Consider the following 25,434-nt stretch of genomic DNA (forward strand, 5'->3'; position numbering starts at 1 on the left):
TAATTATATCATTGGTGTAATTCAGCAGTCCCTAACCTTTGTGGCTTGGCTGACCGGCTTGGGGTGGGAAGGGAGAGGTGAGCTGGGCTATAACGAGTGTTGGGCTGGCATGCATGCAACTCGCGCTGTGCACACACCGACCAATCACTCGCTTGGCCCCAAGAGGTTGAGGATCCCTGGTGTAATTTACACCATTTATATAATTGGTTTGGATTTATAGAATTCGTACGAACGGTTTAGAAAGAACACCCTTTCTCAATTATTTGGGGTTTAGAACTAGTTCAGCCTAGTTAATTAAGATACTAGTTTAGAAACCAGGAGATGGTGAGTTCTAGTCCTGCCTTAGGCAAGAAAGCTGGCTGGGTGACTTTGGGCCAATCACAGGGAGACTCTGCATTCTAGTCCTGCCTTAATAGAATGGAATATGAAATATAGAATGTGGAATATGGAATGAAACAGAATGGAACAAAACTAAATAGAAAATAAGGAACGGAATGGAATATAGAATGGAATGAAATATAGAATAGAATGGAATGGATTGATGGCTTATAGGAATAGGAGGAGGAGGAGGAGGAGGAGGAGGAGGAGGAGGAGGAGGAGGAGGAGGAGGAGGAGGAGGAGGAGGAGGAGGAAAAGGATAGGGTTAGGGTGATTGGCCGCACAAGGAATTAAGTCTCTGGCACATGAGCTCACAGTGTACTTATAAACAGCAAAGTAAACTTAAAGAGCGGAACAAACTGTCTAACTTTCTCATATTTAATATTTAAATATTTAATCACTTTTTGCATTTAAATCTTTAGAAATCTGGCATCTCCTCGGGTTCAGAAGAGAGAAGCCATCTATCCTGACCTTGAAAGCATAATTCTTGATGGCTTTGATGGCATCCCTGAAGAGGATCTTGGACGTAAATGTGTAACCATGGTAGATGACTGGCTCAGAGTTCGGGCCATCCCAACAATCGAGTTCCACACATCGGCAACCTTTCATCAAAGCTCTGCGGAAGAGACAACATCACAACCATTTGGGGTGTGGGTTTTCAATTCTCCCCCTTCCCCCAAGAAGGTAATGTTAAGAAGGAGCACCAGCCAAAGACCTTGGAAAGTGTTGGCCATTTGGGAAAGACAGCTGTCAAGGGCTCCAACGTGCACCGCCATTCAAATCACAAGTCTCTAGCCGCATCTCTCAGAGTAAAAAGTATTGATTTATTAGGAGTTGACATGTCGGCGTTTCCTGGTTGAAGCTGACTCAGACACATGATTCATTTCACCCTTGACCCTGGTCTTCCCCCCACCCCCTGGATGTATATTCTCCAATAAGACATATCCATAGCCAAGAGTCATCAATCATGCTCTCCAGTAATTTTGCGGGCCAACAGGTTCAGTTGCCTAGGCGATTATCTGAGGCATTTAAGGAATGCACTGCTTTTCTCTAATCCTTTCCTGCTGGCAACTAAAAAGACTAAAGAAGTATTTTTTTAGGTGACACACTGCAGTTTTAACTTAGTAACATGGTTGTTAAGTGAATCTGGCTTCCCCATTGGCTTTGTTTGTCGGAAGATCATAAAAGCTGATTGTCAGGGCTCCGACAATCAACCCCCATTCAAATCATGAGTCTCTAGCCACATCTCTCAGAATTTTTTACAAAATAATTTATTAGGAGTGAACATGTTGGCATTGCTTGGGTGCAGCCGACTCTGAGACACAACATTCATTTCACCCTTGAGTCTGGTCTTCCCCCAACCCCCTGGATGTATATTCTCCAATGAGACACATCCATAGCCAAGAGTCATCAATCATGCTCTCCAGTAATCTTGCGGGCCAACAGTTTTGGCTGCCAAGGCGATTATCTGAGGCATTTAAGGAATGCACTGCTTTCCCCCACTCCCTTTCTGCTGGCAACTAAAAAGACCAAAGGAGTATTTTTTTAGTTGACAACAGTCACGAAGTGACTTTTTGCAGTGCCATGATGGCTTCGAATGGTCACTAAATGAACTGTTGTAAGTCGGGGGACTATTTGTAATCAAGATGGCAATTAGGACTATGCCACTAGCTGATATCTTGATTCTTTTACCCAAATCACCCGGGGCCTTGACCGCTAAACCAATGGAAAACAGGGCCAAAATCTGGCAGGATTCCAACCTATTCTGCAATTTGGGCATTTCCAGCTACAATATTTGTAGATTCTTTTGAAGAATGATCTTGCCCTGAGACTGGATATGGGGAGGATCTGATAGATGGGCAATGGGCCTTGATCCTGCTGCCCTGTGCAGAATTTAATACACGTCACAGAAAGGATAGATAGGAGATGCTTTTAAAAGAAATAACACTTTTGGCTTTGTTGTTTCCAGAGTGCAGCCATATGCCGATCAGTGGGGTGTTAGCTGGTCTCTTACAACCCTACCACTGGTCACACATGTAGACAGTGATCAGTGTAAAGGTGTTGGATCTGGGCCTCCAGATACAAAGTTCATTGGTTAGATTTGCAGGGTATCTCTGGGGTTAGTTTTTTTGCAATATCCTGGAAACAGCATTAAAACCACAATGCCTTTTTTTGACTGTGCTCTATGAGGTTGTGTTTAGTCTAGTTTCTCTCTCTCTCTCTCTCTCTCCCTTTCTCCCTCCCTCTCTTTCTCTCCCTCCTTTTCTTTGATTCTCTCTCTCTCTCTATCTTTCTCTGTCCCTTTCTTCATTTCTCTCTTTCTCTCTCTCTCCCCCTCTCTGTAGATCTCGCTCTATCTGTTTCTCTCTTCCCACTGCCTCACTGTCTCTCTTCCCTCCTTCTTCTTTCTGTCTCTTTCTCTCTCTCTCTTCGTCTGTCTCTCTCTTTCCCCCTCCTCTCTGTTTCTCTTCCCTCCTTCTTCTTTCTGTCTGTCTCTTTTTCTCTCTCTCTTCGTCTGTCTCTCTCTTTCCCCCTTCTCTCTGTTTCTCTTCCCTCCTTCTTCTTTCTGTCTGTCTCTTTTTCTCTTTCTCTTCGTCTGTCTCTCTCCTTCCCCCTCCTCTCTGTTTCTCTTCCCTCCCTCTTCTTTCTGTCTCTGTCTCTCTCTCTCTCTCTGAGTTTGTCTCCCTCCCTCTCCCTCTATCTCTACCCAATCTTCCTCAAAGGGCTATTATTCTATGGATAATAGCAACAGCAGTGGCAATCAGACTTACATACCACTTCACAACGCTTTACAACCCTGTCTAAGTGGTTTACAGAGACAGCCTATTGCCCCAACAATATTTCCCCTCGTTTTATCAACCTCAGAAGGATGGAAGGCTGAGTCAACCCTGAGCTGACGAGACTCGGACTGCTGGCAGCCGGTAGTCAGCAAAAGTAGCCCGCCGTACTGCATTCTAACCACTGTGCCACTCCAGCTCAATAGCAAATTAATGTCTGATATCAGAAATATCAAACATTAGAGTCCTAAGTACAGTGTGTTAAGTTGATGGACGAAAGGCAGGCAAGAAATGCAAGGAATAAATCAATTAAATAGTGTTTGGTACCTGATGTAGGCTTCCGTACTGCTGGGTCCTCTTAGCTGATCTTCCATGAGGTAGGTATTATGCGAAGAAGATATATAATAATGGCTGAGGGGTTGGGTCATATCCTGATACACTTGGTTGTGAGCTTTATTGAAAACATTCCCATCCGCAGAAAGCAAATACATCTGGAAACCATCTTTGCTCATGGACTTCTGTATTTTAACTGCAAAAAGTTGGAATTAAAAAAAAAAGAAAATCATATTCTAGGACTATTGTTGTTTAACTTCCTTTTTTCCTTTTTTCCAATATAAGTCGTCTTCAACTGTTGCTTAGGGACCATTTTAAGTTACAATGACACTGAAAAAAGTGACAGGATAGTTTTTCACACTTACTTTAGCTTACTTTGTCATTGCACCTCGTACAATGAAATCAAACATCATCTTCAGGGCACATCATGACCATGAAAATAAAAACAAACGCACATCCTTCACCCTCCACACATTGAACCGAAAACCCCCGAAAACCCTCGACAACGTAATAAGCTCCTCAAATAAAATCAAAAGTTCTGTCTCAAATGAAGCCAAAAAAATCCCATTTTAACAAAAAGTCACAGCCCCAAGATTTTTCTGTAATTTAACACGTAGTTAATATTGTTGATCACCAAAAGCTAAGAAGAATCAGGCCTGATTTAGTATTTGGATGGGAAAAATCCCAAGGGTATGAACTACTAGACTGTAAGTCTATATTTTAGTTTAGTTTTCTTTATCGTCCTTGCACCTCGTACAACGAAATCAAACACCATCTTCAGTGTACATCATGACCACGACCATGAAAATAAACAGAAACACACATCCTTCACCCTCCACACACTGAACCGAAACCCCCTGACAACGCACCAACACTGCACTATACAGTAGAATCCAACAGAGCTACTGTCCTGGGATAGAAGCTGTTTTTCAGCCTATTTGTCCTTGTTTTTATTATTCTGTACCATATGTCAGATGATAATAGTTCAAAAAAAAAAGGAGGTCCCAGGATGAGATGGATCTTTGAGAATGTTTTGAACTTTCTTAAGACAGCGGGAGCTATAAAGCTCTTCCAAAGAGGGGAGAGGGCAACCCATGATCCTCTGAAGGGCAATGACATTAACCCTCTGTCCTATCTGCCACTGTGCAATTGGCAAACCATACAGAGGTGCAGTATATTAAAGTGCTCTCTATGGTGCAGCAATAGAAGGTCACCAGCAGTTTTTCATTCAACTGTTGTTTCCTGAGAAGTCTGAAGTAGTATAATCTCTGCTGGGCCCTTTTGACCAGGGCTGCAATGTGAGCACCCCAGGTCAGGTACTCTTTTATGGGAACACCCAGAAACTTAAAGCTGGCCATTGGATGTCTGATCTGTTCCTTCTACAGTCCACTATAAGCTAGCTAGCATTTTCTCTCTTTCTCTCTCTCTCTCTCTCTGTGTGTGTATGTGTGTGTGTATGTGTGTGTGTATGGATGGATGGATGGATGGATGGATGGTATTCAGCTTTGTTCGGGTATTTTCCCACGTCATTGTAGATGTGCTGTACAAACAATTGTAAAAGTCTGACTCACAGACGAACACAATACAGAAGCCTGATGATGGCAGATGAGATTCTGCCGAAACATTGCTACAACTTTAAAAGCACAATTACAATGACATTATGGCCATGTGATCAAAATCAGATGCTTGACAACTGACTCATATTTATGAAGGCGCAGTCTCCCAAGGTCATGTGATTATCTTTGGCGACCTTCCGACAACCAGAACCAATGGGGAAGCTAGATTTGTTTAACAACTATGGCAAGGAAGGTTGTAAAATAGGCAAAACTCCCTTAACAACAGTTGTACTGAACAACAGCTCCTGTGGTTGTAAGTCAAGGACTATCTATTCATACAAACAACTAAATAATGAAGAATTTAATATTAAGAAGCTTAAGACAGAAACTTCTGTTATATAACAAATAATTTAATACATTTTGCAGTTGTTAATGAACGTTGCACAGCTCTAAATGCAGAATTTAAACAACCTTATGCTTATCAACATTAACATCTTAGAAAAATAGTTAATATTGATGTATTTTTTAAAAAGATTTAAGTTATCTAAAACATCAGAGAGTCAATACATTTGAGGCAATACTGCATAAATATCCCTACACCCAAATAATATATTACCTGAGCTTTAAAATAATATAATAAAGTAATATAGAATAGAATAGAATTATTTATTAGCCAAGTGTGATTGGACACACAAGAAATTTGTCTTGGTGCATATGCTGTAAAAATATTTACAGACCCCTCACATCCTGGACACAAACTGTCTCAATTCCTACGCTCAAAATGACGCTATAGAGCACTGCACAACAGAACAACCAGGCACAAGGACAGGCCACTTCTGTTCCATTGGTTGATTGTTCTCACTGTTAGAAAATTTCTCCTTATTTTCAGATTGAATCTTTCCTTCTTCAGTTTCCTTGTCTGGCCTTAGGGTGCTTGGGAAAATAGGTTGACCACATTGTGGTTCATTGACAGCCGGTGCAGACGGCAGCGGAGTCGGACAGAGGGGAAGAAAGGGGACCAGTTAGGGAGTTTGGAAAGGACTTGGACGAGGGTCCTGCATATGATGCACAAGTGGGGCCAGGACCATCTGGGAGTGGGGTGCTGCCTCTGGAGTCTGGCAGCAGCGAGGTAGAGTTGGGGTGCCTGTTCCCAGTGCGTGTGAGCTGCTAGAAGGCAAGAGCAGCTGAGACAAAAGAGGCGACTTGGGAGTGAGGCTTGGAGGTGATTGCCCCTCCCATAAGATATAAAGAAAGTACAAAGGTAGATAAACCTTTGCAGGAAGCAAAGTCATTCGCTCTGTTCGGATTAAACCTTGAAGCTCTGTGTGGACTTTGTACTTTGGTTGTTTTTTTTTAATAATTCATTTAGCACTCTAGTTGTTGGCAGCAATTCAAAGGAAAGGAAGATGGGTGCTTATCTCGAAGGGACTGTTTGGGACTCATTACCGGCTGGGAATGAAAATAATTCCCAGCGTTGCAATAAAACAAGAGTTGTTTTAACTAAGACTGTGCTTAATTATGGTCTCAGGAAGCCTTGGTCAGAACACGTCCGTCCCCCCCCCCCCGAGGCAGCCCCTCAAATATTGGAAGACTGCTATCCTGTCTCCCCTGATCCTTCTCTTCACTAGACTAGCCAGGCCCAGTTCCTGTAACTGTTCTTCCTATGTTTTAGTCTCCAGTCCCTTCATCATCCTGGTTGCTCTTCTCTGCACTCTTTCCAGAGTCTCAACATCTATTTTTATAGTGTGGTGACCAAGACTGGATGCCCACCTGTAGGTATCCCCAATTTACCTGTTTCGTTGGGCTCATATTGCTCAATGAGAGAGAGGGCCAAATTAGGGCCATCCCCCTCCTCGTGCTGTTGCTGCTGGAGGAATCGAACCAGGTGCTCCAGGGACATGACCGACTTCTCCCCTGCATGATCCGAGAAGATTCCGTCAATCTCCTTGCGTTCCGTCAATATCTTGTAGAACACCTCTATCTCTTCATCTTCCAAGGTGTCGGTCTGGGATTTGTCACATTGCTGTGGATGTAGAGGGAAGAAATAAAAGAACTTCTTCTTTATACGACGCAACCTAAAACAGGGCTGGACAATGCAAAACAGGGCAATCAATGGAAAACTGTCAACTTTGCTGGCCTTCGAAGCATCGCTGACCACGGAGATAAGCTGGAATAAGAAATTCACACATTCGTCTGGCCGTATGGACTCTCCTTTTGTGGGGGAAAAAACCGGAGTCTTAAATTTAGAACTAGCAATTAAAATTCTCTTTCCCCCCTCTCTCCTTTCTCCGCACAAACCAAACCCAAGTCTATGGATATTCTCCATTATCCTGCTCACAGTTGTCCCAAGGATGATTTTTTTAACAAGTAACTTCCTTTGTTTTTCTTTGAAGACATTTCGCTTCTCATCCCAGAAGCTTCTTCAGTTCGGAAGAACTGAACTGAAGGTGAACCCAAGAAGCTTCTTGGTTTTTCTTCAAAGTCCAGTTGCCTTGCGAAAAAGCAACTTTGGGACAAAATCCAAGACACATTTTGCAATCATTGCAGCTGAGAGAATCTGACACATATACCCCTCATGCTTTGGGGGTGCTTGCAAAGCAGTTTAGGGCCCAGATTACAGTTCTATCCCATTCTTCCTGTCATTAAGTGAGGACTATCTATACAGAGGAATGATTGAGTCTGTCATCTGCACCTCTATAACTGTCTGGTTTAGTTCTGCAAGCCACAGGAGAGACACAGACTCCAGAGAGTAATTAGGACTGCAAAAAAGAACAATTACTACCAACCTGCCTTCAATCGAGGACCTGTATCCTGCACGAGTCCAAAAGATGGCTGTGAAAATATCTACAGACCCCTCACATCCCGGACATAAACTGTTTCAACTCCCACCCTCAAAACGATGCTACAGAGCACTGCATACCAGAACAACTAGACACAAGGAGAGTTTCTTCCTCCATACCATCACTCTGCTAAACAAAGAATTCCCTCAACACTGTCCAACTATTTACTAAGTCTGCACTACTATTAGTGTTAATCTTCTCATCACTCCTTATCACCCAGGCCCTCCCACTTGTGACTGTGTGACTGTAACTTTGTCGCTTGTATCCTTACGATTCATATTGACTGTTTCCTAGTATGATTTGATTGCTTATTGCGCTCTATGACTATCATTAAGTGTTGGACCTGATGATTCTTGATGAATGTCTCTTTTCTTTTATGCACACTGAGAGTATTTGCAACAAGACAAATTCCTTGTGTGTCCAATCACACTTGGCCAATAAAGAATTCTATCCTATCCTATCCTAATTCTTAATCTATTCTATTCTATCAAATATCAATGTGCAACATTGCACTGGGAGCTATTGATACAGGTTCTCCTTGACATACAACTGTTAGAAGTTACAACAGCGCTGAAAAAAATTCAGATGACAATTGTTCACACGTATGACCATTGCAGCCTCTCCATTGCAGCCACGTGTTCAATATTTAGATGCTTGGCAACTGATTCATACTTATGACCCCATTGCCATGTCCCAGGATCTTGTGATCTTCCTTTGTGACCTTCTCACCATCAGAAGTCAATGGGGAAGCCAGATTCACCTCAAAACTCTGTCACCCACTTAACAACTGGCCCACTTAACAACGGTGGCAAGAAAGGGCATAACACGAGGCAAAATTCACTTAACAACTTTTGGGCTCCATGGTAGTCGTAAGTTGAGGACTACCTGTATTTGGTAGTATAAGAAGTCACTTAATGACAGTCATCAGGACCAGCAATTCTGTCATTTAGTGACATGTTTGTGAAGCAAGATTATGTGATTGTAATCCCAGCACTTGGCAGCTGTTTTGCAATTAGGATGTCACCATGTCCCACAGTCACATGATCACACCTGTTACCTTCCCTGCTAGTTTCCTATTGTGGTTCGCCGGCAACCTGTGCAAACGGCAGTGGAATCAGACAGTGGGGAAGAACATGGATCAGTCCAGAAGTCTGGAGAGGTCCTGCATCCAATGCAGAGATGGGGCCAGGACCACCTGGGAGTGGGGTGCTGCTCCGGAGCTTCCAGAATCTGGCAGGAGCAAGGCAGAGGACCCAGGGGAGCCTGTTCCCAGTGCGCGTGTGTGCAGAGCTGCTAGAAGGCAAGAGCAGCTGAAACAAAAGGGGCGACTCGGGAGTAAGGCTTGGAGCAGACGTGGTATTCAGCAGGTTCTGACCAGTTCTGGAGAACCAATAGGGGAAATTTTGAGAACTGGTAAATACCACCTCTGACTAGATATTTTACAGTATCCTTCCCCTGCCGTGCCAACCAAGCCACGCCCACAGAACTGGTAGTAAATTTTTTTGAATCCCACCACTGGCTTGGAGGTGATTGCTCCTCCCATAAGGTATAAAGGACAGGCAAAGATGACAAAACCTTTGCAGGAAGCAAAGCCATTCGTTCAGTTCAGATTCATTCTTGAAGCTTTTTGTACTTTGGTTGGTTTTTTTTCTAGTTCATTTGCTACTCCTGTTATTGGCAGCATTTCACAGGAAAGCAAGGTGGGTGCTTATCTCGAGGGACTGTTTTAAGATTCATTACCGGCTGGGAATGAAAACAATTCCCAGAGTTGCAATAAAATAGGACTTGTTTTTAAAATAAGTGTGTGCATAATTACGGTCTAGGAGGCCTTGGTCAGAACACTTCCTAGCAAACCTTATTTTCCCGAAATTTAAAGTCAGAGGAGTCCTAAAATAAAGAAGAAACCAAAAAATAAATAAAACCCCTTTTTGTTACCTCAAAGATTTGCCTGGCATAGCTGTCATCCATCTGAATGTTGACTTCCTTCATGAAACTTTTGAGTTCCTTAAAGGTCATCTTGTTATCTTTGTTTTTATCTGCTTTCCGCAGGCAAGTATGGATCCAGCTGTTGAAATGATTATTAAGGAATCTACATGGGAAGGAGACGTTAAACCCAGTATTTAAAATTAAATATTTAGAAGCTAAGGTTCGTGATTCTTCAAACCTTTAAGATTCTTCAAACCTTTAGAATGAAACCTTTGATTCAGTGGTACACGACAAACTACTCCTAAAACTAAAATCTTATGGTATCTCTGGACACCTGCATAACTGGATAGAAGAATTCCTGTCAAACAGACAACAAATGGTCAAAATTGAGAGCGTCCTATCAAATTCTGTACCTGTCAACAGTGGTGTCCCCCAAGGCAGTGTTCTAGGACCAACTCTCTTCATACTCTACATAAATGACCTCTGTGATCATATCAAGAGCAACTGCGTTCTCTTCGCTGATGATGTAAAGCTATTCAACACCATAGACAATACTGCTACCCTTCAAAAAGACCTCGACTATGTATCAGAATGGTCAAACAAATGGCAACTTCAAATCTCAACAAATAAATGCTCTGTCTTACATATTGGCAAAAAAAATTATCAGAAAATAAAATACAGGCTGAATAGTCAAGACCTTGTTGATGATCCAAACTCTGTCAAGGACCTTGGAGTATTCATCTCAAATGATCGAAGTGCTAGAGCCCACTGTAACTACATAGCAAAAAAGGGGTTAAGAGTTGTTAACCTAATCCTACGTAGCTTTTTCTGTGGTAATATTACACTACTAACTAGAGCATACAAAACATTTGCTAGACCAATACTCGAATACAGCTCATCAGTCTGGAACCCACATTACATATCTGATATTAGCACAGTGGTGAAAGTCCAGAAATATTTCACAAGAAGAGTTCTCCACTCCTCTACTCGTTGCAGAATACCTTATGCCACCAGACTTGAAATTCTAGACCTAGAAAATCTAGACCTACGTATACTATATAAAATCATACATTGCAATGTCCTACCTGTCAATAAATACTTCAGCTTCAACCATAACAATACAAGAGCAAACAATAGATACAAACTCAAGGTTAATTGCACCAAACTTGATTGCAGGAAATACGACTTCAGCAACAGAGTGGTCAATGTCTAGAATACTCTATCTGACTCTATGGTTTCTTCCCCAAACCCCAAAAACTTTAACCTTAGACTGTCTACTATTGACCTCACCCCTTTCCTAAGAGGTCTGTACGGGGTGTGCATAAGTTCACCAATGTGCCTACTGTCCCTCTCATATTGTTTCTTTTTATTTTTCTTATACGTATCCATGTATTCATAACTATGTTTTTACTTATACCTAAGCAACTGACAAACCAAATAAAATAAATAAAATAAATTATGGAAAAAGGTTAGTCCTAGCAAAAACCAGACGTTACAAGAAGATATCAGATGGGGCAATGTTTGTGTACATTTAGGATGTTGCAGAAATAGGAAAGTGGGTGTATGTGTGTATGAAGTTCCAGTTTTAAAACAATTTTCTCACGAGACTTTATTTTACTTCAGCCTACTTCAGTCGCCCATCTGAAGCCACCTATGCTGGCTAGGGAATTCTGGGAGTTGAAGTCCACACCTTTCAAATTTGCTAAAATTGGGAAACTCTGACATTAGTAAAAACTAGAAGTGGGGCATTGATGTAACCACTTCTGGGCACCACATTGCATGTAACAGAAGCTGTTCTTGCTAAGCTTCACACAACCTGGGTATTATTGATATTATTGATTAACCAGGGTGTTGTTGATATTTTCTCCTTAGATATCTGATGATTTTTACAGCCCAAATATAAATCTCTGGAATGACATCACAGCATGTCTCTATTATGTATTTCAAATTTGGTCTACAGGTAGTCCTCAACTTACAACCGTTTGTTTAGTGACCATTTGAAGTTACAACGGCACTGAAAAAAAAGAAGACCGATGACCATTTGTCATATTTAATGATGGTTACAGCATCCCCATGGTCAGGTTATCAAAATTCAGACACTTGGCAACTGACTCATATTTATGATTCTTGCAATGTTCTTGTCATGCCCCTGTTGGAATCTGATTCCAAGGGGGAGGTTGAACAGCTGACAGGGAGTGGGAGTGTGGCTCCGGTGGCTGCGGAAGAAACTGGGCAAGGGCACAGTCCGGCTGGGCATTCAGAGGAAGACCCAGCCCCACCCCCTCTTCATCCTAGGTCACACAGGGAGTAATGGAGAAGGGAGCAATGTGGCTTACGGGAGAGAAAAAGGCCCTGATCCCTTTCATTGGTTGCAGTTAGGAGAACAGGATATAAGGGCGTTTGCACACAGCACCTAGATGGAAGCAAAGTGTGCACGTCTTATCTGGGTTCTGATGTCCTCCCACCTGTATATGTGTCATTATCTTTTGGAAGTCTGCAATTCCTTATCTTGCCCTGTCTTGTTAATTGCTGCAGCATGGTTTGTCTTCGTTTTTATTTATAATTTAGATGTACTTTGGGTTTGGACTGAATTTCTTCCCATTAAAAACTGTTCTTGGGAATCGTTTTGTTCTCCAGCCGATGATAACTGGACAGTTAGAGGAATGAAAGGGACTTTGCCTACTTTTGTGACTTTGTTGCTTTATTGCCATGCTCCGAGTCATCACAGTTCTGGAGCCATGTGGTCACTTTCTGGGAGATACATGTTGGGGAATCGCAGGTTTAATGTAAGCAAACAGAACTGGTGTGTAGACCATTTGTTCAGAATAGGAGGTTGGACTAGAAGACCTCCAAGATCCCCTCCAACTCTGTTAACAGGTGGTCCTCGACTTATGACCACATAGTCATGTGATCACCTTTTGCAACCTTCTGACAAATACAGGTAGTCCTCAATGAGCTTAAACAACTGCAGCCTTTCCCTTCAAAACTGGGCCAAGAAAGCTCATAAAATGCAGCAAAATTTACCTCACAAATGTCTCCCTTAGCAGCAAAAAAGTTGGCCTCAATTGTGGTCATAAGTCGAAGACTATCTGTACTGTGGATCGACTTTTCCCGACCTAGTGCAATCCAGATAATTTCAAATTCCACCATTTCATCAAAGTGCGTAGAACAAATTCTTGTGTTCCACTAACTCCTCCACTCTCCCCTAAACAAACACGCCAAGTTAAATATAATTCCGGTAATTATAACTTTAGAGCAAACTTTGGCCAAGAGATAAATATAGTCATAGTAACCTTAGTCAAGACTCAGTTCGGAAATTATGGGCTTTAACAGACCTGAATGAGGCAAAATGGCAAAATGACAAGCTTGGTCAAAGAGAAGGTAAATTTAGACAATCTTAACTGTAATTTGGCAAGTCTTGGGAAGGCATTACAGGGTATTTCCCCCCCCTCCCCTCAAAATGGGCTTAATTAGAAGCTAAGTTGCCAAATTACAGTTTGAGCAAGTGCCACTTGCTCAAAAACGATTTTGCCTACAGGTAGTCCTCGATTTATAATCGAGCCCTTTTCATTGCTAAGCAAGACAGCAAGTGAGTTTTTCAGCGAGCATTTTACAACCTTTCTTGCCACAAGTTAAGTCAAGGCTCCCCAAGCTTGGCAACTTTAAGACATGTGGACTTCAACTCCCAGAATTCTCTTGGCAATTGAAGACTTGAAGAATTGACACAGTGTTTACACCAAGACAAATTCCTTGTGTGTCCAATCACACTTGGCCAATAAAAAAGTATTCTATTGTTGACTTGTGGACTTCAACTCCCAGAAAGCTATGCTGGCTGGAGAATTCTGGGAATTGAAGTCCACAAGTCTTAAAGTTGCCAAGTTTGGAGACCTCTGAGTTAAGTGAATCACTGCAGTTGTTAAGTTAGCAACATGGTTAAGTGAATCAGGCTTCCCCACTGGCTTTGCTGGACAGAAGATCACGGGACTATCTGACTCTACACCTGTTCTGTTGGCTTGCATTAAACCTGGGATTTCCCAACTTCTACCCATGGAGAGTAAGAGCCAGAATCCTGCAGGCAGAATGGCCCTTGCTGAGAATTCTGGGAGTTGAAGTCCGTCCATCTAGTTGCCACTACAGAGAAAGGCAGTGTTTTTCAAACTGGCAACTTTATAAGGTGTGGACTTGAACTCCCAGAATTCTTTGCAAGGACCATTCAGCTAGGGGATTCTGGGAGTTGAAGTCCACACATCTTAAAGTTGCCAAGATTGAAAAATAGAGAATTTAGCTACAGAAAGAAGTCCCATATTATTTTGAGGAAAGTTAGCATAAAGTATAAAAGACAAGATAGCTCATGCCACACATTTGGAAATTCTTCTCAAATGTACAGACTTAAAAAAGAAAAGGATACTGTTGTAATTTCTGCCTTTGGCTCATTGAATTGCTTTTTGCAATGATTTTTCGCAGGCCAAACACCCAGTGATTTGCTTCCGTTTCAGAGCCAGCAATGAGGTCCAAGTTTTTCTTCTGATCTTTGAAGATGATAGAGAAGCAACGAACTTCAGGGACATCCTTAGCGTATTTTTCCATCCCTTCGGTCTTATGGCCTGGCCTGACATCCTGGATTTCTTCAATGGAGACTGTAGGAGCAAACCCAACATTTGTCATCAGAGGCAGGCAATAAAACTGGTTATTGTTAAATGGTTAGTTATCTGCAGCAACCACATAGCATCATAGGGTTGGAAGGAGCCTTTTTATCTATCTATCTATCTATCTATCTATCTATCTATCTATCTATCTATCTACCCATCCATCCATCCATCCATCCATCCATCATCTATTTGCAAGTAGTCCTCGACTTATAACAGTTCATTTAGTGACTATTCACTGAAAAAAGTGACTTACGACGGTTTTTCACAATTATCACCTCTGCAGCATCCCCATGGCCACGTGATCAAAATTCAGATGCTTGGCAAATGATTCATATTTATGACAGTTGCAATGTTCTGTGGACAGGTGATCCCCTTTTGCGACCTTCTGATAAGCAAAGTGAATGGGGAAGCCAAATTCATTTAACAACAGTGTTACTAACTTAACAACTGCAGTGATTCACTTAACAACGGTGGCACAAAAGATCGTAAAATGGGGCAAAACTCACTTTACTAATGTCTTGCTTAGCAACAGAAATTTGGGGATAAATTGTGGTCATAAGTCGAGGACTATCTGTATTTTTGTATTACAGTTGTATGCCACCCATCTCCTTTATGACTATGGGTAGCTTATAAGTTATAAACAGTAAAAATTAATTAATTAACACAGATTATAGCTTTATTTTTTTTAAAATGTAAGTCTTCTAGTCTTAAGCCCTATCCAAGTCAGGAATTTTCATATCATCTCAGATAAAGATTTGGATTTTTTCCCCAAGATCTGCATAAAAGACTTTTGTAAATCATAAATAAATATTTGCTTTGCCACAAAAGAAAGAAAAACATATTTTAGATAATAAGGAATATCTTTGTTTTTCCTTTTCCTTTTGCTATTTGACATCACATCTATAAAGTGTTTTTTAGGATAGATTTGGTATGATTATATGATTTGTTATAGAATAAATTACCTAAATTATAGTTATCTTATAAAGTATGAATGAATAATAGTCAAATGATTTTTTTAATAATGATATGAGGACGTATAAGTTTGGATTGATAATAAGAGTTATTATGTAACATAACCGTAATTGAGACTACGAAACGAATGCACAAAACTGATGAACCAACCGACACACTGTTTGTATATATGTATGGAAGAGAGCTGATGTTTTTATGTTTTGTTTGTTTTTAAAAAAACCAATAAAAATGTTTTCAAAAAAAAAAAATTGCTTTGCCACAAAAGAAAGAAAAACATATTTTAACTGCATCTAAAACCAACACCCAAAACTTTAATATCATTCCTAAGACTAAAGTATATCAGGGAATTGCACAGCAAATGTCCAAAGGAAGTCAGAGATGCTGACATGAACTTGTAATTTTATATAAATAAATACATATAACACCTATATTTATAGCAGACAAAACAATCAGAGGCACGCTAACATCATGAGGTAATAAACCATGGAGCATACAGAGCTGCACATAAAGAAGAAAAAGGCAGGGAGGAAAAAGGGAAACTCCCCTTTTATACCCATCAACCAATTATAATGCAGGAGCCCGCACTCTCCAACCAATCACCTACAACTGTGTGTACTGGCTCATTATACATTTCATTGTTCCGGCTGTTAAATTAAATATCTTAACAAGGCAAATTTCACGACTGATTTGTAAGCCTTGTATTCAAATTCTCTGGAATACATGCTTGGGTGAAGAAAAGGACATCTATGTCCAGGGGCAGGCAAAAAAGTCAAGACAGCGGCCTTAACTACATGACTGAAGCTTCACTCTTGTTGTGGCAAATATCAAAAAAGAGGCTTCAATCATTTTGTCACTACTGCAATTTTTACTTTCTTTAGTTCCCTGTGAAAACCCCTTGCTGAAGAAATACAAAATCTAAGGAATTTTTTTAATGCATGTTCTTGTTTAATGAACATTCTAGAAGTTTCTTTCCTCCCTATGTTGAATTTCTTTCTAGTCAGTCAATCAATCACTCTTACAGCAGGCAACTAAATGCTTATGAGATAATAACTTTATTAATTTGAATTTAATCCGCAACAATCTTGATTTCTTTTTTTAAAAAATATTCATTTTATCCTGTTTTTGTTATTTTATAAGTAATTCAAGGTGGCAAACATATCTAATACTCCATCCTCCTTCTACTTTCCTCATAACAAGAACTTTTTGAGGTGGTCTGGGCTGAGAAACAAGGACTGGCCCAAAGTCACCAAGCCAGCTTTCATTCCTAAAGCAGAACTAGAACTCACTACCTCCTGGTGATTGGCCAAAAGTCACCCAGGAGGCTTTCATGCCTAAGGCGGGACTAGAATTCATGGACTCCTGATGATTAGCCCAAAGTCACCCAGGAGGCTTTCATACCTAAGGCAATTCACAGGTTCTGGTTTAATAATTTCTGGTTTAATGGTTTCTAAGCCAGCAGCTACAATTCACAGCTCCCTGTTTAATAATTAATCAATAATAATAATAATCTTTATTGTCATTGTACATATAAATAACGAAATTGATTTTGCTCCTGCTGGTGCTATCCATAACAAAAGTACAATACAACATAAGTAATATAGAAAATGGTCCTTCTACAAGTAATTAGGGAGAAGCCAGCCATATGTTTCCATGTATGCATGGAGAGATTGTAGTTGTATTTCTAAGCCCGTACACCAAATTGGCTCTCAAATTATAGAAATAAACTTCAAAATACCCCATTTAAAATCCTTCAGTTTTAAAAACTGAATCTGAATTCTGAAAGCAACTTGTTTCAAATCAGTTTCTCATTATTGTTTTAAGTCTTGTTTAAACAGGTCACAGTGCTGGTTATTTAGATGGCTTTCTGAGTGTAATAGGTTGTAGTTCAAACTGTTTATATAAAAACTGGGCATCTTGGTTGATTATTTGCAAATAGTCCCCAACTCACCATGCAAACAAATAGAGGATCACGAACAGAAATGTTCCTTCTTAGAGTTCCAAATTAATGTATTTGTAACGAACATCCATTTTAAGGCTGGATTTAAAATGGATTTTCCCTTCCTGGCCTTCAATTACTTTATCCTTCCTGACTTTATCTAATCCAGCACCCCACCCTGTCTTAGCAAATTCCACCACTTAGCTTCTCCAGCCAGGCAGATAAGATGCCACCCATTATCTAAGTAAGCCAAAATCAAGGATAATTCTTAGAAAATGCCCAGCCAGATGATACATAGCTGTGCAGATTTGCTTCCCCATGCACAGCCACAAAGAACACTCAGGCTGTTCATCATGTTTTTCTTTTATGACATCTCCACTTTTCAGTTATCTGTAAGAAGAGCTGGTAAACTTTTAGACTTTCAATTTCTAGCTGCAATTAGTCCTTGACTTACGACTGTAAGATGGCCATTACAGATAGCCCTCGACTTACAACCATTTGTTTAGTGGCCGTTCAAAGTTACAATGGCACAGAAAAAGTGACTTAACTTACGACTCTTTTTCATACTTAACGGCTGTTGCAGCATCCCCAGGGTCACATGATCAAAATTCGGAGGCTGTGCAACTGACTCGTATTTATTAAGGTTGCCTTCATGTCATCCGCATTTTTGTGACCTTCTGACAAACAAAGTCGACGGGGAAGCCAGGTTGTCTTAACAATTGTGTTACGGACTTAACATCTTAAGTCTTGTTAAGTCACCTAAGGAAGCCAAAACAACGGTTGCAGGAACTGGGTATTTCTAGGCTAATGAAAAGAAGGACCAGGGGAGACATGATAGCAGTGCTCCAATATCTGAGGGGCTGCCCCAAAGAAGAGGGAGTCAAGCTGTTCTCCAAAGCACCTGAGGGCAGGACAAGATGCAATGGGTGGAAACTAAGCCAGGAGAGAAGCAACGTGGAACTAAGGGGAAATTTTCTGACAGTGAGGACAATTAATCAGTGGAACGGCTTGCCTCCAGAAATTGTAAATGCTCCAACACGAGGCGTTTTTAAAAAGAAGTCTGGAAATGGGCCTGTTTCCAGCTTCTGGAGGGCTTCCAGAGCCCGTGGGAGGATGTTTTCTCCCTCCCAGAGGCCCGGGGAAGGCCTCCGGACCCTTGGGAGAGCAAAAACAGCCTCTTTAGGGCTCTGGAGGCCCACCAGAAGCCGGGAACAGGAAGTTCCAGTAGGCCACCCCTGCCGAGGTGGTGTAAGGTTTCCTGCCTGGGCAGGGGGTTGGACTAGAAGACCTCCAAGGTCCCTTCCCACTCTGTTATCCTAATCTAAGTCAAGGACTACCTGAACAGTTGTAATAGTCATAATAAAGTCACCATATGACTAGACATGGTTTTACTACTAATTTTGCAACAGGTGTTAACATAGTGGTCACTAATCTGTCCATCCTGATGGTCCGGCAGGGGAGAAGGGACGGTTCTGGGTGAAAGGCAGGCACACACAAGTGTGTACAGCTTCATTTGCACAAGTGGTGGGCGCCTGCTTACACAAATGAAACTTCACCATCACGGCTCCTTTTACTACCATTCTTGCTACAGTTGTTATGTGAGTCATTGCACTTGTTAAGTTAGTAACAGGTTTGTTAAGTGAACCTGGCTTCCCCATTGACTGTGCTTGTCAAAAAAGCTCGCGAAGGCTCCTTGAGGCACTGCAACGGTCATAAATACGAATTGGTTGCCGAGCATCCAAATTTTGATCACATGACTGTGGGAATGTTATAAGGATCGTAAGTGTGAAAAACGGTCCTACATCACTTTTTTCAGCGCCATTGTAACTTTGAATGGTCACTAAAGAACTGTTGTAAGTCAAGGATTACCTGTACAAGCAAACAAATCCCATTGGGTTAAAAATTATTTATGCTTTCATGCATTTACTTTGAAAGCTAAGGCTTGTAATGTTTTCTCTGAGGAAAGATATTAAAATCTGATTCCAGCTTGCCACATATACTGTTCAGTGTATTGATAGGTTGCAAATGGAACTGGGTTCCATATTATCTGGAACAAAAGAGCAATGAGTTGTCTTCCTCAGGAGAGGAATAGAAATATTTAAGCAGACATGCCTGAATAGAAGAAGGAAACTTGCACTAAGCATAGATGAGAAATCTCACTATGGAAAAGATGAGATTACAATCAGCTTTGCTCTAGCTAGCGATCCAGCCACATTCTGCAACAAAAAAAAACAAAGCAAAAGACCCCAAACATGGAAAACCAATTAAGCAGCTTCACAGAACAAGAAGGTTCTAACAATAATTAGCTATTAGTCGTCGCAAGAAGATCGCCCAAACTGATTATGAATGGCATGATGAAACTAGCAACAAGTGGTACATCGGAAAATCTGCAAGAAATTTGCCTGCAGACAAGAACTGGTGGAACCATAAAATAGAGAAAGTCATAGAAAATGAAGAAGCTAAATTGCTCTGGGACTTTAGAATTCAAATAAATAAGCAATCCAGATTTCACAATGGTCAATAAGAAAAGAGAAACTCTGGATAGTGGATGTGGCAATATCTGGAGACAGCGAAACAGAAACGAACCAACTGGGGACAATCACAAAGTACATAACAAATAGAAGAAGTGCAGCTGTCACATAAAAAAAAACAAAGACAGTACCAATACAGGTAGTCCATGAAATCCCTTTAGTGACTGTTCAAAGTTACAATACCACTGCAAACGAGTGACTTATGACCATTTTTCAAACTTATGACCATTGCAACATCTCCATGGTCATGTGAGCCAAATTCTGGTTCTTGGCAAGTGACTCATATTTATGGATGCAGTGTCCTGGGATCGTGTGTGGTTCTCTTTTTCGACCTTCTGACAAACAAAGTTAATGGGGAAGCCAGATTCACTTAACAACCATGTTGCTAACTTAACCACTGCAGTGATTCACTTAACAACTGAGGGTTGTAAAGTGGAGTAAAATTCACTTAACAAATGTTTCATTTAGCAACAGAAATGTTGGGCTCAATTGTGGTCGTAAGTCAAGGACTATCTGTAGTAATGGGAGCCTTGGATGCAATCCCAAAACATCTGCAGCACCACGGGAACATTATTGACATTGACAAAATCAATACTAGTCAATTGCAAAAAGCAACTTTGCTTGCTACAGCTTACATCCTGCCACGATATCTATAACACCATCCAGCATCAACATGTGCTTATCCCAGGTCCTTCAGGAGGATTCAGTCGGGGGCTTGGAAGTCTAAATCCAGCCTAAACATCCAGTTGACTATGCAACAAACCTTAATAATAATTGTGTGACAATAGCTACAACAATGGCTATTGTTGACAGCGTCGTTATAACTGTAAAAGCCGAGGTCAGAACTTTGATCTAGCATTTGCTAAAAGGGTTTAATGAAACTCCTTTTACTTTATTGGATTTGTGAATGGAAGAAGAGCCGGGGATCCATTGAAGAAAGTCAAAAACCACCAGATGGTACGCGGGGCGTAAAGTTTGAAGCATGTACAATTCATTTGCATTTTGCACAGGAAAGGAAGGGGTCTTGCAAAACAGAACATGGTCAGGTTATTAGCAGCAATCATGTGATGATATCTTTGTGATATTTATCATCTTTCGGGGACCAGATCAATGGTGGGATTCAAATTTTTTTACTACCGGTTCTGTGGGCGTGGCTTGGTGGGCATAGCAGGGCAAGGATAATATAAAATCTCTATTCCCTCCCCACTCCAGGGGAATGTTATTGCAATATCCCATTCCCTCCCCACCCTACTAACCTGCTTTCCAGCTCCATTCTCCTGTGCAGGGCAACCAAAGAAGACCCAGCCGATCAGCTGGGAATCAATGGGAGGCAGAGAATAGATGGGGGCGGAGCCAGTCAGAGGCGGAATTTGCCGGTTCTCCAAACTACTCAAAATTTCCGCTATCGGTTCTCCAGAACTGGTCAAAACCTGCTTGAATACCACCTCTGGACCAGACCCTTTAGACCAAGGGTGTCAAACTGAAGGCCCTGGGGTGCTTATAACTGGACCATGGGGCCACCCTGTAAATAGTGAAGGACTGGCCCGTGGTACTTCTGCCAGTGAAAACGGAGCTTGCGTGGGCGACACGTGGTTCCCCTGAGCTCGATTTTCACTGGCAGAGGGTTTCAGGAGGCAAAAACAAAGCTTGGGAGCCAGTTTTTGTTGGCAAAGCGCTCAGGCTACCACAGGTACTCCCCAACACAAGTGACATCATGCTGGCCACGCCCACCCCTGGCCATGCCCCCCCCCCCGGTCAAACACAACCCTCATGCGGCCCTCAGTGAAACCAAGTTTGATACCCTGCTGTAGCCTTTTTCAAAATGGTTGCTTTGGGCATTTTTTTTTCACCGACCACATGAGGTGACCCTTCTGGATATTGTAGTCCAACAATGCTAGAGTTTACCAACCAAGGAAGGCTGTTCCAAAGACTCAGAGGCAAGAGATAAAAGAGGGGGAAAACCCCCATTCCAAATAGATGTTCACACAAATCCAATAATAATACCAAGAACTTCAAAAATGCAAAATCAAAAATTGTGAGACATTAAGAACAGGGACCAAGGAAGAAAGATTGGGTCCCATTAAAACAGGGAGCACTTTGCAAAGATTATACCTGACTAGAAGGCACTGAAGTTTTAAAGCATAAATAAACTGTACTAGGAAGACTTCACTACCTAGTGAGTGAAATCTCTTGATTTATATCCTGCTTTGTCTTTCCAAGAAACATAATATGGGTTGATGTGTGGATGATACTGAAAGCTAAGGTTATAAAAACCTTTATATACAGTACAATAGTCACCATCCCAATCTATTCTCTGAAAGAGTGTTTCTCAATATGAACCATTTGAAGATGGGTGTACTTCAATTTCCAGAATCCCCAAGTCAGAACACTGACTGGGGAATTCTGGGAGTTGAAGTCCACAAATCTTCAAGTGGCCCAGGCTGAGAAACACTGTTCTATAAGCATAGACTGTGGTAACATGGGCAGCCAATACATTTAATAAACAAACAAACTATAGAGAACTTGGAAAACAAAAGCTAACATACTCATGCCTTTGATCTATATTGCAAAACTTTCAGGAAAAAAAAGTGGTAGTAACAATACATCTAGTCCTTGGCTTATGACCACAATTCAGAGTAGAAATTCCACTGCTAAGTAAGGTAGTTGTTAAGTGATCATGCCTGATTTTATGAACTTTTTGGTTATTAGATGAATCATTAATTCATTCCTCAAAGTGAATTCCGCAGTTGTTAAGTGATCTAGGTTCCCATTTCCCAAACCAACTGGGAAGATCAGGATGCTGCAAACATCAAAAATACTTGCTGGTTGCCAAGTGCCTGAATTTTGACCATGTCACCATGAGAATACCGCATTGGTCATAAGTGCGAGGACTGATTGTAAGTCAAAATTCAATAAAAGAATAATTGTGAGGTCTGTGATATGAAAAAAAGGAGGGTTGCAAAATTGGTTTTGCAAAAGTCTAGACGACCAGCAGAGGACAGCAAAACTGTTAGATTTTTCTGGATTTCTTTCCTGCCCTCTGTCCATTGGAATTTAGAAGCCTAAACCAAACAGCCCTGAACATTATCTGGAATTATTTGTTTGCAAATCCCTTTATCTATGGCAGGTGCTTTGACCTAATACCAAACAGAAACAATTGTGCACATTAACAATTCTACTAAAATACTTGAAAAACTGGATCAGATTCAAGGGTGCCTTACATCTGATAGATTCAGGAAATGTGCTGCAAGATTTTTCTTGCTATTTCAAAGTTACACCCTTATTTGCTTTGTTCTTGGGTGCCTTTTGTATTTGTTTCCCTTGAAGGCTGATCACCAATAAATGAGGAAGTTAGGATTAACAGGGAAAGTCAAGTCAGATTTACGTGACTGGATTTAAAAAATGCAGAGAAAAACATGGAAAGGCTCTTTAAAAAAAAAATCAACATTTTCAAAGGCCATGGGATATACTTCCATGACTTTAAACATATTTTGAAATCTCTAACTGGACAATCCTGAGTTACAACTGCACTTAAAAGAAAATGAACTCTGAATAACAGAATGATAAGTTGGAAGGGACCTTGGAGCTCTTCCAGTCTAGCCCTCTGCCCAGTCAGAAACCCTATATAGACAAATAGTTGTTCAATCTCTGGTTGCGCAAACTCACGGTTGGAGAACCCACAACTTCTGAAAGCAAGCCGTTCCCCGGGATAATTGTTCTCACTGTTAAGAAGTATCTTCTAAGTTTTAAGTTGCTTCTCTCCTTGATTATTTTGAAAAGAAAAGGGACCGTGTTTTTGAGGTCCATAATATTCACATTTATGACAGGGAAGGTTTGAGAAAGGAGTGAAGGAATCCATTTATGCCAATGTGGAAAAACCCTTCCGTTAATAGACAACCTGTCTCCCAACGGTGAGATTCAAAAATTTGTACTACTGGTTCTCTGGGCATGGCTTGGTGGGCGCGATAAGGGAACAATACTGCAAAATCCCCATTCCATCCCCACCCCACTAACCTGCTTTCCAGCTCCGTTCTCCTGCGCAGGGCAACCAGAAGACCCAGCTAAACAGCTGGGACTCAATGAGAGGCAGAGAATAGATGGGGACAGGAGCCAATCAGAGGTGGTATTTGTTGGTTCTCCGAACTACTCAAAATTTCCGCTACTGGTTCTCCAGAACCGGTCAGAACCGGCTAAATACCACCTCTGCTGTGTCCCATTTCTTATGGTTTTCTTGCGCCAATGCTCAGGAAGATCAAACCAATGGTGGGCTGTGGCCGGTTCGGACCGGTTCTAGCAAACTGATAGTTCCAATGATCAGCTGGCCCCACCTCCCCGCTTGTCCTCCCCCTATCCTGTCCTATATTTTCATCTTTCTCAGCTCAGCTGATTCGTGTGGCACAGTGGATTTCTGTGCCTCAGCTGTTCTACTTACCAGGGCTGCCCTAGAAGGTAAGCTATTGAGGTTAAAATCGGTGTTTTTTCAGCACTGTGCACACAACATACTTGCTCACAGCACCGGTTGTTAAACTGGTTGCAGTCCACCCCTGGATCAAACCCATTTCACTAGTCCATCAGGGATTTCACTCTTAATGACCCACCTAAGAGGAGGATTTAGGACCAAGGACCACTTAATGATTCTCTGCCTACTTACCTAAGGAGCTTATTTAGACTACATAAGAAATGAAACCTCCCCAGGAAGAAAGATATGGTCTTCAGCTTGTTCAGAGTGAAGAAGCTACTTAGATAAGCAGAGAAATGTCTCAAGCCAAACACAAGAAAAGAAGACTAATTGCCTTGACCTAACTTCCAAACAACTCTACCTGGATGTCTGGGAATATTTGTTTTTTAAAAAACTCAGAGAATATTGTTTTTAAGTAACTCAAGCAGCATGCAAATTTTTGAGCGTCCCAGGATTCTTGAGATGGAAAACAAGCAAAGGTAAACAAAACTATATGTATGTATGTATGTATGTATGTATGTATGTATGGTATTCAGCTTTGTTTGGGTATTTTCCCATGTCATTCTAGTTGTGCTTTTAAAGTTGTAGCAACATTTCGGCAACTTTAAAAGCACAACTATAATGACGTGGGAAAATACCTGAACAAAGCTGAATACCATACATGTAAGTACCCGCGAATATATAAATAAATATATGAATTCTTTCAGGCACGAATTCTGCCATTGTAACCTTTTCTTCAGACAGAAGAGATTCACAGATACGACTGCCAATTTTTCAACAATTGGGACCAGAATTTCTGATTCTATGTATGATGTTTGTTAACTGAGTCACCGCCCAAATTTATTAAATGTTTGCCACAGTTGTTAAGCGAACTACTGCAGTTGTTAAGTGGAACATGCGGTTAGTAAGCGAATTTAGCTTCCCCCATTGACTTTGCTTTCGGAAGCCAGCTGGGAAGGTCAGAAATGGAGATCTTGTGACCTAGGAATAGAGCAACCACTGTAAATATGTGCCAATTGCCAAGTGTCTGAATTTTGATCACATAATCGGGGAGATGCAGTAATGGTTGTGTGAAGA

At 41.2% G+C, this 25,434-nt stretch overlaps 1 protein-coding gene across 1 annotated transcript in view; it reads right to left on the minus strand.

Moving 5' to 3' along the window:
* The window catches only part of PLCD1 (phospholipase C delta 1), a 60,262-nt gene that overhangs the window by 18,527 nt on the left and 16,301 nt on the right, over window positions 1-25,434 (minus strand). The window contains exons 3-7 of the mRNA XM_026718466.2: window positions 14,219-14,447; window positions 9,820-9,949; window positions 6,836-7,067; window positions 3,483-3,684; window positions 850-994 (exon numbers count right to left, since the gene is read on the minus strand). Coding sequence (XP_026574251.1) covers window positions 850-994; window positions 3,483-3,684; window positions 6,836-7,067; window positions 9,820-9,949; window positions 14,219-14,447 — 938 coding nt within the window. The remainder of the gene's footprint in view (window positions 1-849; window positions 995-3,482; window positions 3,685-6,835; window positions 7,068-9,819; window positions 9,950-14,218; window positions 14,448-25,434) is intronic.

Source organism: Pseudonaja textilis, chromosome Z (genome assembly GCF_049901715.1).
Source record: "Pseudonaja textilis isolate UNSWEBS1 chromosome Z, rPseTex1.2, whole genome shotgun sequence".
Taxonomy (NCBI): Eukaryota; Metazoa; Chordata; class Lepidosauria; order Squamata; family Elapidae; genus Pseudonaja; species Pseudonaja textilis.